At 44.0% G+C, this 17,708-nt stretch overlaps 1 protein-coding gene and 1 non-coding gene across 8 annotated transcripts in view; one reads left to right on the forward strand and one right to left on the reverse strand.

Moving 5' to 3' along the window:
• CUX1 (cut like homeobox 1) overlaps positions 1-17,708 on the reverse strand; it is a 350,755-nt gene that overhangs the window by 133,349 nt on the left and 199,698 nt on the right. For all 7 annotated transcript variants that reach the window (XM_027612898.2, XM_027612897.2, XM_027612896.2 and 4 more), the window contains exons 5-7: positions 8,029-8,166; positions 4,071-4,194; positions 1,221-1,297 (exon numbers count right to left, since the gene is read on the reverse strand). In XM_027612898.2, the coding sequence (XP_027468699.1) occupies positions 1,221-1,297; positions 4,071-4,194; positions 8,029-8,166 (339 nt within the window). The remainder of the gene's footprint in view (positions 1-1,220; positions 1,298-4,070; positions 4,195-8,028; positions 8,167-17,708) is intronic.
• Positions 13,493-13,594, forward strand: LOC113933764. The gene has a single exon (XR_003523467.1). It is a non-coding gene; the product is annotated as a U6 spliceosomal RNA (small nuclear RNA).

Consider the following 17,708-nt stretch of genomic DNA (forward strand, 5'->3'; position numbering starts at 1 on the left):
GATTTCCTGCTTTTATACATATTTGATTACTTAAAAAATAGTTCCATACATTAACTGTGCGTATATATATATTTTTGTTTTGTTTTGTTTTTTTCTTGGCCTCGCACAGATAGGATGATACACATATATTCTGAGACTTGCTCTTTTCCTTTAGCAGAACAGCCTGGAAAGCGCTCCATGTCAGGACACAGGCAGTAACAATTAGCTCTTGCACGAAGCTTGCCAAATGCTGGGCACCTGAGGACCCACAGAAGCCAAGGTCCAGGGGTAAGGAGCTGAGACGCTCCAGACAGACAAACGCCACCTAGCTGGCTCCCCTGACAGGCCAACTTACATCCCCATCAATACTAGGAGTGGGACTATTTTCCTATACTCTCACCAACACCGGATATTATCAATTAAAAAAATTCTTTTGACAGTCTGGCAGGCAAAACAATCTTTCCCTGATTTAATTAGCATCCTCTTGCCTGTTACGAATTGTTAATGTTTTTTCATGTGTGTAGTGGCCATGTGCATCTCCTCTGCAGACTGCCTGTTTGTGTCTCTAGCCCCTCATTCTACTGGACTGTTTATCTCTTTTTACTGATCTCTTAGTGATTTTTAGGCGGTTTCTAGAGTTTGGGGGTCTTATTCATGCGTTTGGAACTGTGCTGTGATTATGTTCTCATACTCTGTCCTTCTGATGGCTTCCCCCCCACGTTTAAATTAAGTATATGACGCAGTTTCCCTTTCAGGGAAAAAAAAAAGGAGAAAGAAGAAGAAAAAAGCATAAAGAAATGACAAAAACTGTAGCACAACCTTTTTGGGCGTCTTAAATTGTAAAGGTCTGCTATTACTATGCTTAACTTCATTTAGGGTAGAAATAAGTGTTGTGGTTTTTTTTTCCCCCCATTATTGTTCCAAATGAAATGTCAGTTCTTGACAGCTTGGCGATTTAGATGTGTTTGTTGGAAAAGAGCAGAAAGAAAGGATGGCATGTGGAAGGGATGGAAAAGGAATTCAGATCCTCCCTCCTCGACGTTAACAACTCAGTGTGGGCGATAATGAAGTCAAGGTGGGGAGGCTGGGGGCCTCTGAGGAGCGTGGGCTCCTTCACTCCTCCAGGGTGCCCGGTACGGGGAGGGGGGAGGGTGTGGTGGTGGGGGATCAGGGGGGCGGCCCAAAGCCCCCCCACTTTGGTCTTTCCCGAATGGGCTTGACTAGGATGAAGACCATCACACCTGTCTGCAGACTTTGAACTTTGTGCTCCGCTTCCTCCAGCTTTGAGGTGGTGGACATGTGTGTCTCCTGCAGCTTTCTGAAAAGGAAGAGAATAAAGCCAACTGGTCATCTTGTTTCCCAATGTGAACGTCTCGTGCGCTTTGGAGCTCGGCGGCCAATGATCTTTGCAGCAACCCACACATCTGGCAACAGGCACACAATTTGGCTACCGCTGGTGGCGCCCTGAGCACCATGTGCCCGCTCCCCGATCTTTAACACCCCGAGACTCTTGTACCCACGTGTGACACTATGTGGGGCGCGCATCCTGAGGGACCTGATGTGTGCTAATGGATGCAGCCGGTTATCTTAAATGTAACTTGTTCCTCACATGCCAGATATTAAAAACAAAAAAAAAAAAAACAAAAAACCATCATCACGCACTCATTGTTTTCTGAAGTTACCCAAGAAGAATGACACATTTACATTTTGCTGACACAATGAGGAATTTGTTGGCATAAAGGATGTGCTAATAGATGTGACAGGTGGCTCCAGGTCTGGTATAATGGGATGTAAATGTGACTGTAATACCTAATGGGCGATGCTCAACGTGTGAACCCCGTGTCCCCAGATTCACATTTCCCCTGATCTTCAAATGAATTCCCTGGTCAATAAATAGCATTCCTCCCTCCTCATCTGCAGAAAATTTCTAAAAATAAGTTCATTATTTTTACATCATATGAACAGAACACATGCTCTCAGACTAAAAAACTTGGGAGTACAGAAAAGTAGAAATTACACTGTTTAAAAAAAAAAAATCACCCAAATTTCCATCCCCTAAGGAGAAGGACTGCTCACGTTTTCACATATTCCAATTATAAAACTATTACAGGTTCCGAGTTAAAACAAACAAACAAACCCACCAGCACAACTATTCTATAAACTCACATGTAATATATGAGAGTGTAATATACACTCCTTGACCCTTTTAGTGTGAAAGGGATCCTAGCACACACACGCTGGCCTGCTTTTTCACTTCGTTCCTTACTTTGGAAGCGTTCTATACCAGTATACACAGCTCCTCCCCATTCTTATTAAATAATTAACGTAACCAGCCTCTGTGGACACTTAGATTGTTTATCGCCTCTTTCCACTAAACAATTCTGCAGTGATCATTATGCAGACATTGTTGCATTATTCTGACAGTGAATCTGTTGGATGAAGTTCTAGCAGAGGAATTAGAACGGTCAAAGAGTACGTGCAATTTTTTGTTACTGTTGTTCTGATAGATATTGAGAAACTTCCCAACAACAACAAAAACCTCACTAATTTAAACTCTTGCCAACAATATGCGAGTGTTTGTTTTCCTGTGCCAACACTGGATAAAATTAAACTGAATTTTCCTGCTGAGTAAAGCTGAGCATTTGTTTCACTTTGTACGAACTGTCTGCGTATCTCCTTCGTCCACTTATAGCACTCATTTTTTTCCCTATTAATTTGTAAGGACCCTTATGCGGTGGGAAAATGTCTTCCTAGTTTTTTGATGCTTTTACAATGTTTATTGTTATTTATTTTTAAACGATCAGTTTTCAATTACGATTAGAAATACCTACTCTAAAATTATTAAAAACAAAATATTTGCCTAAGTTTTCTTCCAGTATGTACACGATTGAATTATTAATGTTGAAACCCTAGATCCCTTTCAATTTCTTGGTGTAAAGAATGAGATGAAAAAAAAATCTAGCTTTATCCTTCATCCCAAGTGGTCAGTCTGATATTTGCATCTTTAAATATAATTAATTCTTTTACCTAGTTTGGAAAGCCAATTTAATAATATCAAATTCCCAGATGAATTTACTTCCACAATTTTCGAATGCATGACTGCTCTGTGCAGCTGTAATCACATGGTATGTAATTCTGTATCATGCATTTTTCACTCCCTGTCATGCTGGATATATCGCTGGTCTCATTTCAAATTCTACACTGCTATTATTTTAATGGCTGTGTAATGTTCCAGTTGGGGATGGCCCAGCTTTATCTACGCATTTCTCTCTGGCCAGGCATTTTGACTGCTTTTATCCCATCCCTTCACCCTAATATCAGTAACATGGTGAGAAACTACTTTTGGGCATACAGTGGTCTCCCAGGAGGCACGCTGGGGCTGGGTCAAGAGTCTGCTCAGCTTTCAGAGCCCTGACTCTATGGGGCTCCCTTCTTTCCTGGGGGGCAGCACCTGGCCCTGCTCTCCCAGGCCGCGTGGGACTGGCCTTGGTCCTGCAGCGAGGACTCTGGGAGGCTACAAGTGACCACCAGGGAAGGCCAGAGCTGGAGTGGTGGGCTGGGCTCTGGTCCCACCTCTGGGTGGCTAGCCGGCAGAGCATGGGCAGGTCCCAAATCTGAAGCCCGGTTTCTCTATCTGTAACAGATTTTATTGGTATCAGGGGCTTGATATACGGAGCGTGGTGAGGTACAGAAAAGAGGCCAAAAAAACAAAAAAATCCAAAAAACAAAAAAACCAAGATTTGTATGTGATGTTAAATATCCACATTCATTTCAGAAGGTGGCAGGGGTTCGACCAACATGCATCCAGGGCATCCCCAGCGAGGGCACATGGCCATGCCCTGTCACCTCAGCTCACGTCAGCACATGCCAAGCATACATGCTTTGTGCTCAACCCCTGGATCCACTCTGGTCCCCTTGACCACCCGACGCCATCCCCCCACGGGTAAAGACCGATGCACGGCACTCAAGGTAATCTCTCAGGTGACAGAGTAAGGGACGCCTTTATTTTTCAAACAAAATTTTGCTGAGAGCCCCGCAGAGCGTGGTTTACAACCCGGGCTGGCCTCGTGCGGCCCCCAACAGACACTCACCTCTCCTTTTCTGCAAAATCATTTTGTAACTTTTGTTCCTTTTCGAGAGCTATAGTCTCTGCTTGGTTCTTCAGAGTCTGTTCATATTCTCGGATTTTTTCTTTAAGTGCTTTTATCGTAACCTCTGCAGAAAGGGAAACACGGGCGTGAGAGGCCTAGCACGATTCCACGCGGCTTTTGTAACCTGGTAGGATTGCTGTGTTTTAAACTTGAGCTCCTCAACCCTGACACAAAATCAATGGTTACGAGTCCCTTCGGAGACCTTTTACTCCCTAAATGTTAAATTGAACTTTAAACATTTAGGCTGCGGAAGATCAATGGATTGTGCTGGGAAGAAGAGCTATGGTTTCTTCAATACAACTTAAAAAAAAAGTGTGTGTGTTTGTGTGTGGGGGGGAAATCAGTGGTCACACAGAGTATCATCTTATTGATAAGCTTTAAATTGGTCCTCTACTGAGAGAAGATGAATCGTATTTTTGTGCGGTTTAAGTACTTTCGCACAAAGAAAACAGTTCATAATTGTGTGCGTGTTTTGGAAGAAGGGATCTTGGCCAAAGTCAGGTGAGTCTACAGACGTCCCCGGCCCTGGGCTGTGGTTCCCTGGTTTCACAAACGATGGAGTGCACAGTGTGCTAAGTGGACACGGTGCACATCTCCTCTCCTGCAAGGGACACACCCTGGAGCTTGGGTGCCAAACACCCACCACCCAGGATGGAGTCCAAAGGATGGGGGCTGTGTGCACAGAGCAGGTGGTACAGGGCCTGGGGGAGACACATCTGAGGGAGAGTGAGTGCCAGGGGTGTGGGCAGAAGTGCTGGGTGATGGAAGAGTCTTGTGGGGCTCAGTGCTCAGGACAGGGCCCCATGGGGGATAGGGTCCCACCAGCACCAAGTGCATGTTTTAGAGCCCTCACTTTAATGACCCCAAACGGGAATGCCAAAGCAGATAGAATGAGCAGGGCAGGGTCCTGACTCAGACCTGCGGTGGCTCGAGGGCAGGACTATTCCTCCTGCTCCCTACCATAGACACCCCCACATCACCCTCTGTGCTGGACAGTCCCTGGCAGGGCACTGTGGTCGCAGCTCCAGGGACAGTAGAGCTCTTGGGGAGCCGACCTGCTGTGCATGGATCCGTCTCGTAAAAGGCCCGGCCGAGAAAGGGCCAAGGCACGAATGAACGGAGGAGGCGAGGCAGGCTGACCGGGGCTTGTGACAATGCGGCTGAGGCTCACGGGACAACAGTGGCTGCCAGGTCTTCGCCCAAGTACGAGCCTGCACTGGGGCCCTCGGTCCTTCAGGCTGTAACCCGCTTCCACTTTTACTCCCCCAACTGCACAGATGTGCTGGGCAGTTAGTACCTGCATGGCTTAGTGGATAAAAGCTAAAGGCTCTTTCGTTAAGAGAAGAAACTGGCCCTTTTCATTAAGTGGAACCCAAAGGGTTCTCCTTAGAGGGAGAGAGAGGAAATTAAAACCAATGACCCTGTCAGGGAATCTGAAAGGAGAAAGGGGGTCTTTCTGCTTTTGGGGCTCGCTGTTTGGGGCCTGAAAGAAATGCTCTGTGGGCCTCATGGCTAGTGATGCATGTCACTGTCGAGCAACAGTGATAGGGCCAAAGTTGTCCACTTCCCAAGTGGATGCCATGACAGGTCAACTCTGAAAACACATGCACACTCTTTTAAGTCAATGGTCTATATGACTGTGTCCACATCTAGCATTTCTGCCTCTCACAATTGGTGGGAAATATCTGTACTGCCTGTGGACCTCAGTGCTCCTCCCAGTGGGGTTTCCAGTGTGACACAGCTATGCTCCTCCCAGGGGAGTGTGGGGCACCAGCTGGGGGCCCCCGCTCCATCTGACGAGGTCTCTTTGCCATCCCCACCCCGCCTGGGCTGCTTGCTGGCCCACCGAGACTAAAGCCAGGGGCTGGCTCGTCCTGGAGCCTCTGGTCCTCCTCTGGCAGGCAGGCCTGGGGCTGGGACACTCTCCCGGGTGTGTCCCAGCTGGAACCCCTCCATGTGAGCCCATGAGGAGGAAGAATGGTCCCAGAGAGGACCGCAGCGCTGTGCTCTAATTAGCTGCGCCAGAGTGCCAATGTGCTCAGCTTCAAATGGCAGGGAAAGTTCCAGCACTTGATAAAGAGAGGCCCTTCCTGCTCTAACTTTTCATCCATCTACGCTACAGCTGTGATGATAAACACACGTGACACACACCCCACCTTTCCAAATCAAAACCACCGTATGCTGGGAAGAAAAGAGAGGAAATCGCCATTTTTCTGTAATTTGGGAAAAATCTGTAAGATATCAATAAATAAAGGGGGGGGTGGGAATTTCTAGAAAAAACAGCCGTGTGCACTAAGAGCCTCTGATATGTACTGAGTGTTGGGAAAAGAGGTAAAGGTTTCCCCAGCATCTCATGTAAGCCCACCACAATCCTAAGTGGTTACTATGTGAAGCCCTCCACCCAGGAAAAGGAGGATTTTCGCAAACTGAGGCCCCTCGATCACCTGTTTAAGGTCTCAGAGCTAAACAGTGGCCCCGGAGGGTCTCAAAGCAGGTCTGTCCACCTCTGAAGCCTTAAGTCATGGGACTATGGTATTTCACTGAAAAAAGCCCATGAGATGGGGCCTTTGGGGAGGACATCCCACACTCAGTTACAGTTCCTCACTGTGCAACTAGCCACAGGGGTGCTGACTGAGCCAGGCGGGGGAGGGAGGCCACGGAGAGCCCTGCGCCCACCAGCACGTCCTCCAACAAAAAAATCAATCCATAAAAAAACACAAAGAGTGGGTCTTGCAAAATGAGATATCAGAGGTCATGGGAGGGAAAAAAGCAGCCCCCTCCTTTTGGGTAGTGCTGCAAGGAACCCAGATGTGCGCGTTTCCAGGTTCTCTCTCACCCAGAGAGGGTGTGTGTGTGGGGGGGGGGCAGGCAGCCCCTTCTCTCACCTGGATCCCAGCCTGCTATGTCCAACGCCTCACTCTGAAGCAGGACCACGCTGTCCCGATGCACCCCAAAGGCTCACCACTCCCTGTGGAGCCAGAGCGAGGTGGCAATTCCTCCGGTTCTGTGCTCCGCACCCCCCCCGGGGAGGGAGGAAGGGGGATTCTCAGGGCTGCCTCCCGAAGCCTGTCTCCAATGGTCTCAAAGCCAAAGGACACTTTAAAGATCTAAGTGATTCTGTATCCAGCGCTCAGAGCGGATTAAAGAGAGCCCTCCAAAGTCACCCAAGAGGTCGGCCTCTGGCTCCCAGCTACTTCCTCGCCCACACTCCCAAATCGAAACACACAGGTGAAGTTTTACGTGGAGTTGGCAGAATGACCCACAGCTGCTGCGACATGGGGCCGCCCTCCGTCCCCGCGACAGGGAAGCCCACGGGCTCCTGGACACGGTGACCACATGTGGATTTGAGGTGCTTCGGAGATCCCTTTGTTCTTTCCTGACAGGAAGAGCCGGGCAACGTTTGCGCTCCCGGCCCCGGTCGCCAGCTGGGCAGCCCCGCTGGTTCTCTTTCATTGAATTCGGAAGGACGAGGGGACACGGACCAGCGGCCATTACTAAAGGACTTACTGGCCGTGGCCCTTTGATCACGAGCTGGCTCTGACAGGTGTCACCTGCAGGCAACACATCAGCCTTTTAAAAGGCGGATCCCATCACATGATGGTCCAGGAAGAATGTGAAAGAATCCTGGTTGGTCCCGTCACAGGGCAATAAATATTGCATGTGTTGTTACTGTGCTGAGGAGAAGTCTAGCTTCCAAACGCCTAGGCGTTATTACTATGATTATCTCTCTTTAACGATTCTGATTTGGGCCCCACCCTGACTTCGTGACGTGGAGTACAGTTAGAGCTAGTCCCAACAGCGTGGAGAAGGCAATTAGAGGCAGAGGAAAAAAAAAAAAAGAAAAGAAAGAAAGCAAAAGACAAGACAAAGCAAAGCACAGAACGGATCTGCCACCAACCTTGATTTTTCACTTCGGCAAATTCCTTGTTGTACTCTTCCAGAGTTTCCCTAAGCTTCTGGTTCTCTGTTTCAATGTCGTGCAGACGCTGCACTTTGAGCTGGAGCTGCTGCCCAAGGTCCAGAGCAGGCACGGGATCTACGGGAGAGGAAAACGCCTGTCACCCTACTCTGGCCATGGACCGGCCACGTTCATGGCCACGCGGAGGCTCGGAGCGGGCCATCTGCGGTGCCCAGGAGGTCAGCCTCCCGCGGGCTCCCCTGTGCATGCCCCCGCTTGCCAGAAGCCAGGGTACCTGTGGCCTCCCTGCCCCCCACAGAGCCCCGGGCCCCACGGCTGGCTGGCTGGGGATGCTTCTCTGCGGCCTACAAAGGATGTGTACGCAGACGCACCCTCCAGGGTCACAGCCTATGGACGCGCGCGGCCCAGGAGTGGCCACGGGCGCACTGGGATTTGCCCACTGCTCTGGCATGGTGTGACACTCAAAGGATTTCTCGGTCCTCGATCAGACTGACAGGAAGGGGATACGTGAGGAGGTGGCAAGGGGAGGAACCCCGGGAAAGTCCACCAGGCTTGCAGGATGGACAGTGTGTGGCAAGGTGCCATAAGCCTCGAGTTTCCAGTAATTCTTAGGAAGCTGGAAATAACACCTGATCCTCTGACAGCGTCTCACCATCAGACACACTCTGACGGACGTTTTCTCTGAGCTTCCCTGCAATCCTAGGAAGGGGATGTGACGGTGTGTCGCGTTCCTGTCACACAAGTGGAGACTAAAGCTCGGGGGAGCACAGTGACTTGCCCAAGGTTTCCCGGCTACTTAGCGGGCCTGCCAGCTGGGGGGGCCAAGACACCCCGGATCATAGTACCGACGGCAGGAGACCGCACCTGGTCACGTGGGGTCCTGTGGCCAACTCGGTGTAGCAACTGCAATCAGGCTGACTTACACAAAACTGGATTTTAACCTCAAATTTGAGACTGCAGACACAGAATTTGCAATACTGACTCTTGGCCTTTGACTTTACCGCTAATTCAGCGTGAAATGGAGAGATGTTAGATGCTCTCCGGGCGCCGATCTGCTCTTTATTTTTCCTTCTGCCGCCTGAAAGGCACTTCTGGTCCACCTGCTGGGCACCGGTGGAGTGCCTCCCCTAGAATTCTCGGGCCCCATCGGAGTGGAATACCCCAGTCTGCTGGGCTTAGAAGAGATTACTGAAGATATTTCTGGTATGGACGCCAGCCTCACTTGTGAGGTGGCTGCAAAGATTTAGTCTCTGCTTGAGGAATGCTAAACACCAAGCCCTGTGGATCAACAAGGGTATATATTCAAGAGCTCACTTAATTTTCAAATACCAGTGTCATTAATTTTCAGACCACCCTCGGTTCCTGGAAGCAAGGGGAGATCTCCCCTCCCTTAGTGGGCCAGGCCGCCGGGAGCCAGGAACTCTGTGAGATGCCAATGTCTCTGCAGAGTTTACAGAAAGGCAGGCACTGGGAAATGTCCAGTGCCACGGCAGACCTGCACGTGGGGCTTTAACACAACACTGCCCGTCACGTGACACCCGTGGCCAGGGGGGCATTTATCCTGGGTGTATACACAGTTTATGACTACATCGTTTTCTCATTTGTGGCTTTTCGTTATTATTTTCATCAGCATTAAAATATTTACATTAAATTAGATTTCAAAAGCTATTTTGGGGAGACGGTTCCTTGTAACTAGGGGTAGTGATAACACCAGAGGCTGAATTCCTCCAAACGTTCCAGGTGCAGGGTTTTTGTCCTGTTTTTTTTCATTCCACGCTTCTCCTTCCTACCTCCCCACCTCCGACCCCCACCTTTTTCACCCTTCTCCCTGTGGTCTCACGCTGGGCAACTGGCCTGAAGGACACAAACAGGATGCCCAGGGCCCCCTTCATCTAGAACTCCCATCTGAACTTGACACCAAGGTCAGGGAAGGATTGAGGAGAAGGAGAACCGCCGTACTTGGATACAATTCTATTAACGTTTGCGCACGTAGGCTTTCTGGCACAACTGCCCGTACAAATTATATTTTTACAGAGCTAAGCTAGTGTCCTGCCCTCTCCATCCCGAAAATTTCTGTCGACAACTTTTCTAGTCCATTCCTTTTAAAAGGCCAGGACCCACTGTGTCTGCTTCGAATAAAAAAATAGCTTCTCTCATTTGATTCAGCCAGGAACTCAGTGACATATAAAAAATAACATGCACATTATCAAGTGAATGGGAACTAGACCTTTAGACAAAATTTCAAAGCATTACATTGTAAATGAAAATTCTGGCAATCTCATAATTATTCATTAGGCATGTATATTTAATTTAACACTATTAAAGGTTAATGCCTAAGTAGCAAAACTGGTCACAGAATAAAGAATGAATGTTCAAACATCTCTATGCATTAAACTTCAAACTTTACTGCAGTACAGTTGAATGACTAGATGCCTACAGCATTTGAATATTGTTTTGGATTATGTAAAAGGCATTGCTAAAGTACCTCTTAGGCTTAATTTTTATTACTTGTATTAAAGGAACAGCTAATTACCACATGACAATATAATGACTCTAGCATGTTTGGGCTGGAGACCAAAACAATGAATCTCGGCATGCCAAACCCCAACCTGTATGTTAATCCAGGGGAAATCATGGCTTTTTGTCTCGTTAATGATTCCCGATGCCATTAAACCCCACACAAGTATTGTTGGGTCTCACTCTGAACGTCACAAGCCTCTGACCTCAATTAGGGAACTGTCTGGGGGAGGCCAGGGGACACACCCATGAGAGGGACAGGAACACACGAAATCCTGCAAAACCGTCTGCACTGCCTCTTCCAATTCAATGGGCTTTATCGTCGGTTCCAACCACCCAACATGACAAACTTCCAAAGTGTTTTACAATCTTCTTGATAGTTAATTCCTAAAACGCTCTTTGAGGCATTACATAGCTCATTATGCAACACAGGACCCAGAACATAATTACAACAAACAACAACAATACCATCACCTGTATTTATCCAGCACCTTCTCTGATGTACATGTAACATGACCTCATTAATTCCAGCCGTCACAGTCAGAGGTCGGGGGAAGGGCCACTAGCATCCCACCCAGGGACAGTGGGGAGGGGGAGGGGAGAAGTCGGAGGCAAACAGACACACACAATTCTAATTAAGATTTCTGCTTCCTGAACCAGCAGCCAACTAAATTATACTGTCTCTTCAAGTACTCATTTAACAAGTATTTCCTACACATCTCTCTGCTCCGGGCAAGGCCCGGGTGAGGCGCTGGAATGGACATGCAGCAGAATCAGCTGGGACCAGCCTCACAGTAGAGACACACCAAGTTCACAAATGACCAAAGAGAAAGCAAGGAGGGCGACACTGAAGATGAGATGAGCGGAAGAGCACACCTGGATGAAGACAACTGGCAAAGGTAAACTCTACTAGGTTCTTGGGGGGGGGGGCATGGCGGTGAAAAGACAAAATCATTGCTCTCAAAGGCTTGACATTCTACTGAAATGAAGGAAACTGAAAAAAAAAAAAAAGCAAATCTAAACAAAACAAAATACTTTCAAGTATTGCCAAACAGCAGTAAGAGAGGAAACAGGGTGTGGGAACAGGGAATGGGTCCTGGAGGCAGATGGACAGGGAGGGCCTCTCGGAAGAGGTGGCACTCAGAATCAGATCTGGGTGGCAAAGAGGAGAAACTCCAAAGCCTCTTGGCAGAGGGAAGAGCAGTGCAAAGGCCCAGAGGCAGGTATGAATGTGGCATATCTGAGGCACAGAGAAAAGCCAGCAAGGCCGCAGCAGTGAAGGGAAGAAAGCCGCAAGGGACACATCGTCAGTGAGGCCTGTGCTTATGGAGCTAAAGGAGAACACGAACAAAGTTAAGGTGAGAAGTAGAAGACATAAAGAAGAATCAAACTGAATTCTGGATCTGCAAATGCCACATCCGAGGTGCCCTGCCGTGTGGTAAGTACCGTGTCAGTCTCATAAAAATATAATGTCTGAATCAAGTTTGTATTCAGCTCGACTCTTGACAGGAAAACCCACCAGAGAAGAGGACTCTTGAAAGGTGAGCCGCAGGGCCACAAGAAGAAAACTGCAGTACTCAGAACCAAAAAAAAGTTTGCTGGTTTAGTGGCAAAGTATTTAAGAGTTTTACGCTTCAAGACGAGTTACGCAATTTTCTTTTGAAAAGTTAAATGTTTCAAATTAGCTGCCCTGTTCTCTGATGGCAGATGGCTATCAGTAATATGCTGCCTGGCAGACATTTTTGAAAAAATAAATACACGGGCTACATCTTTGAAGTAGACTTGATATTTTAATACTTAGTGGGGAAAAAAACACTTCTTGAAAGAAACTCATGCTATAGTGACAGCATTTTAAAAGTAGTATTTGGAAACATTCCCATCATCATCTAAACTTATGGGCAAAGACAACGTCCTCTACAAAAATGTCTCAACTGCTAAAAACTACTGCAAAAATGCAAAGAAACAGGATAATCAGGGGAGTGGGGGGAGATAAGTTAATAAAGACAGAACTAGAAATGACAAGAGATAATGGGATTAGTTGGCAAAGACAAAAACAGCTATTATAAGCCTGCTCAAAGATTTAAAGAAAAATATGAACACAATAAGGAGGGAAATGGAAGATACAAAGAAGAATCAGATGGAATTCTAGAGCCTGAAATACAGTGTCTGAAATGAAAGAAAAAAAAATTCCCTAGACTGACTTAACACCAGATTAGACACTGCAAAAGAAAAAAGATCAGTGAATTCAAAGACACAATCATAGCAAGTGTCTGAACAGAAAAAATGTTACTAAAACCTCAGCAACCTGTGGAACGGTACTGGGCGATCTAACATACCTGTCCTGGAGAGGGGCAAAGGGTATATTTGAAGAAACAGTGGTGAAATATTCCAAATTTGGTAAAGGTTACAAACCTAAAACTCTAAGAAACTCAACAAACTACAAACAGGATAAACATGGAACACCAATAAACCCCATCAAATTGCTGAAAAGAAGAATAAAAAGGCAATCTTAAAAGCCAAAGAAAAGAAGGCTCATTCTGTACAGGGGAAGAAAAATAAGACTAACTAGAGACCTCCTGTCAGAAACAAAGCAGGCCAGTCCTAAGAGAGAAAAAACAAAACCCAAAATCGCCAACATGCAGTTTTATACCCAACAAAACTATCTTTCAAAAAATGAGGTTGAGTTGTTTTTTTTTTTCCCTTCAGATGAATGGAAACTGGCAGAATTCAGTCAGCATACCTACACCATAAGAGATGTTAAAGGAAATGTTATAGACTGAAGGAAAATGTGCCAGATAGAAACCTGGATGTGTATGAAAGAATAAATAACACTGGAAATGGTAAATGTATGGGTAAAAATAAAATACTATTTTTCTCATTTTAATTTCCTTAAAAGATCACTGACTATTTAAAAGCAAAAATAATAGTGCTTGCTTCAGCAGCACATATACTAAAACTGGACCAGTATAGGGATAGCATGGCTGTGCACAAGGATGACATGCAAATTTGTGAAGCAGTCCATATTTTCTAAGGTGAAAGAAAAAAGCAAAAATAGTAACAATGTATTGTAGGGTCATAGCATATCTAGGAATAAACAAATAATGATACACAAAGAACTGGAAGGAGAAAAAAATAAGTGTATTGGAAGATTCTTACATTGTATGTGAAGTAGTATGATATTATTTGAAGGTATAGTGTAATAAATTAAAGATGCTGACTGTAAACCCTAAGTAATCGCTGAAAAAATAAGACAAAGTGTTACAGCTAATAAGACGATTGGGGAAGTAAAATAAGATCATAAAAAAATAATCAAATGAAGCAGGAAAAAAAACAAAAACAGGCAGCACAAGTAGAAAACAAACAGTAAGATGGAAGACTTAAACTCAACCTTATCTATAATTACATTAAATGTAAAAGATCTAACATTCCACTTAAAAAGAAGATTGTCAGACTGGATAATAAAGGAAGGCATAGCTGTTTACAAGAAATGCAACTTAAATATAATAACAAAAAATAGGTTAATAGTAAAAGGATAGAAAAAGATATAACATGAAAACATAATCAAAAGAAAGCTCAAGTGCCTAAATTAAAATCAGACAAAGGAAACTTTAGGATATGAAATATTATTAGGGATAAAGAAAATAATTGTATAAACTTAAAAGAACCAAATCATTGAGGTGCCTGGGTAGCTCTGTCAGTTAAGTGCCTGCCTTTGGCTCAGGTCGTGATCTCAGGGTCCTGGGATCAAGCTCTGCATGAGACCCCACACTCAGCGGGGAGTCTGCTTCTTGCTCTCCTTCCCTTTGCCCCTGCCCCCTCTTGTGCTGTCTCTGACTCTCAAATAAATAAACAAAATCTTAAAAAAAAAAGAACTGAATCACTGACAAACTATAACAATACTAAAGATATATATAACCCCCCCAAAAGTTTCAAAAAACATCAATCAAAAACTGAAAGAACTGAAAGGGGGAAAAAAATCCACAATAATAAAGATCTCAAAACTGTTTTCACTAACAGGAAACTAAATATAAAATGGATACAAAAAACCTGAACAACACTGTCAACCAACTTGACCTGATTGTCATTTATAGAACACTTCACTGAACAACTACAGAATATGCATTCTCTTCAAGTGCACACAGACACTCATTAGGATAGAACATATACTAGACCATAAAACAAGTCTTGATAAATTTAAAGGAACAGAAATCATACGATGCATTTCCTGCAACCACAACGGAATAAATTAATGACATAACTCCTCTACCGCTACTTTAAGAAACTTGGGGGAAAAAAAAGAGTGAATAAAACCCAAAGTAATATGTTAGTAAATAATAAGAACAGAGAGTAATAAAACTTAAACCAGAGGGGGGAAAAAGAGAAAAAGGCAAGCAAAAGCTGGTTCTTAAAAAAATAATCATTAAAATTGACAAGACTCTAGCCAGAATGATCAAGGAGAAAAAAAAGAATTCACAAATTCTAAGATCGGGAATGATAAAGGAAGTATCACTACACATCCTACAGATATTTGGAAAGATAACAAAATATTATGAACAACATTATGCCAATACACAAAAATTTACATGAAATGGATCATTCCTTGAAAAACTACCAAAACTGACCCAAGAAGAAATAAAAAATCTTGATAGTCTTATAAATGTTAAAGAAGTTAAATTTATAGTGAAAAATTTCACTACAGAAGAAAGCACCAAAGAAAACCTCAAGCCCAGATGGCTTCACTGGTGAACTAGGGAAGTTTTAGAGAAGAATAATACCTATCTTATACCAAAATAGATATGGTGTAATATAATATTGATATTATAGATATCTTACACCAAATCTTTCAGCAAATAGAGAAAGAGGCAGCACTTCTCAACTCATTTTATAAGACCAGCACTATATTGATACCAAAACTCAATAAAGATATTAAAAGGGGGAAAGAAACACCAAACAAGCAAAAAACCACTGTCCTATATTCTTTATGAACTTAAATGTGTAAGTCCTTAATAAAATATTAGCAAACTGATTCCAGCAAATTCTAAAAAGCACAATACATCATAACCAAGTTAAGATTTATCCTAGGAATACAAGGCTGGATTAATATTACACAATCCATCAAATAATTTCACCATATTAAGAGAACAAAGGTGAAAACTGTATGATCATCTCAATAGATGCAGGAAAAAATCTGACAGAATTCAGTACCTATTCATGACAAAAGCTCTTGGCAAACTATGAATAGAAGGACATTTTCTCAACCTCATAAAGAATGTCTATTAAAACCCCACAGCTAACATACTTAATGGTGAAAGACTGAATGCTTTTCCCTAAAGTTGGGACCAATGCAAGATGTCTGCTTTCTCTACTCACATTCACTGTCATACCTGAGGTCCTGGCCAGTACAAAAAAAAGAAAGAAAAAGAAATATTTGACATTACAGATTGGAAACAAATGTGGATACAGAAAACTTCAATAACTCTATCAAACAATTTAATCTAAATGGTATTTGTGAACAACCCACCCAACATCTACAAAGTACACCATCTCTTCAAGAGCACGAGAACATTCAAGATAGAATATCCTAAGGAATCTACCAAAAAACTTTTGAGAATAAGTAAGTTTGAAAAGGCCACAAATACAGTATTATTATATAAAAATTAACTGCATTTCTCTATAAAAGCAACAAATGGAAAACAAAGTTATGAAGAAAATACTATTTACTATGGCATCCAAAAACATGACCTACTTGGGGATATGCTGGACGAAATATGTGCCAACTTGCATGTTGAAAACTATAAAATATTGCTGAGGGAAATGACAAAAGACTTAAATAAATACACCATGTTTTCAATCGAAAGATTCTATAGTGTTAAATTGTCAATTTTCCTCAGATTATCAACAGAGGAATTCTAGGACACACGTTTGTAAAAAATGACAAGTTAAATCTACAATTTTATATTGAAATTCAACTAGCCAAAAACAATTCTGAAAAAGAAGACCAGCGATGCCTAGATGGCATCTGCCTTCAGCGCAGGTCATGATCCGAGGGTCCTGGGATCAGAGTCCCACATCAGGCTCCTTGCTCAGTGGGGAGCCTGCTTCTCCCTCTGCCTGCCGCTCCCCCTGCTTGTGCACTCACGTGTGCTCTCTCCCTCTCTGACAAATAAATTAATAAATAAGTAAATAAAATCTTTAAAAAAAAAGGCAAAAGATAAAGGACTTACATTATCTGTTTAAGACCGACTATTAAGCTACAGTAACCAAGACAGTGTGACATTAACATAAGGATCGACACACAGAATAATGAAATAAAATAGACGATCTTTGTTGTATGTGTATATTACACATATATAAAGAAGGTCTAGAAAAAATCTCACACATAACATCCATTAATTTTCAATGAAACTTGACCCTAATCTTAAACCATACATAAAAATAAACTCAAAATGTATTGTAGGCCTAGAGGTAAAAGATAAAAATTATACAACTTCACCCAAAAAACACAACAGAAAAAAATTATAACCTAGGCAATAATTTCTTAGAACACAAAAAGAACCCAAACCATAATAATTTTAATAACTTGGGCTTTATTAAAATAAAAACTTATCCTTGTATGGGGAGACAACATTTGCAATGCATATATTTGACTGACAATACCAACTGATGGAGAGGACGTGGAGCAACTGGAACTCCCACTGGTTTCTCGCTGGGGGATAAAATGCCCCAACTACTTTGAAAAAACAGCTTGGCAGTTTCTTATCAAGCTAACCACATGCCTACCCTAGATCTCAGCAATTCTGGTCTTAGGTATGTATGTATGTATGTATTTATAAGATTTTATTTATTTATGAGAGACAGAGCGAGCATGAACAGGGACAGGAGCTGAGGGAAAGGGAGCAGACTCCCTTCTGAGCAGGGAGCCCAACTCGGGGCTCGATCCCAGGACCCTGGGACAATGACCTGAGCCAAAGGCAGACGCTTAACTGACTGAGCCACCCAGGCGGCCCTAGTCCTAGGTATTTAAAACGTATGTCCACATAATAACTGTTCACAAATGCTTACAGCAGGTTAATCACAACAGCCTCACGCTGGAAACAATACAAAGGTCCATCAGCAGGGGGATGGATAAGCACATTATATTC

The sequence above is a fragment of the Zalophus californianus genome, chromosome 10 (genome assembly GCF_009762305.2).
Source record: "Zalophus californianus isolate mZalCal1 chromosome 10, mZalCal1.pri.v2, whole genome shotgun sequence".
NCBI classification, from domain to species: Eukaryota; Metazoa; Chordata; class Mammalia; order Carnivora; family Otariidae; genus Zalophus; species Zalophus californianus.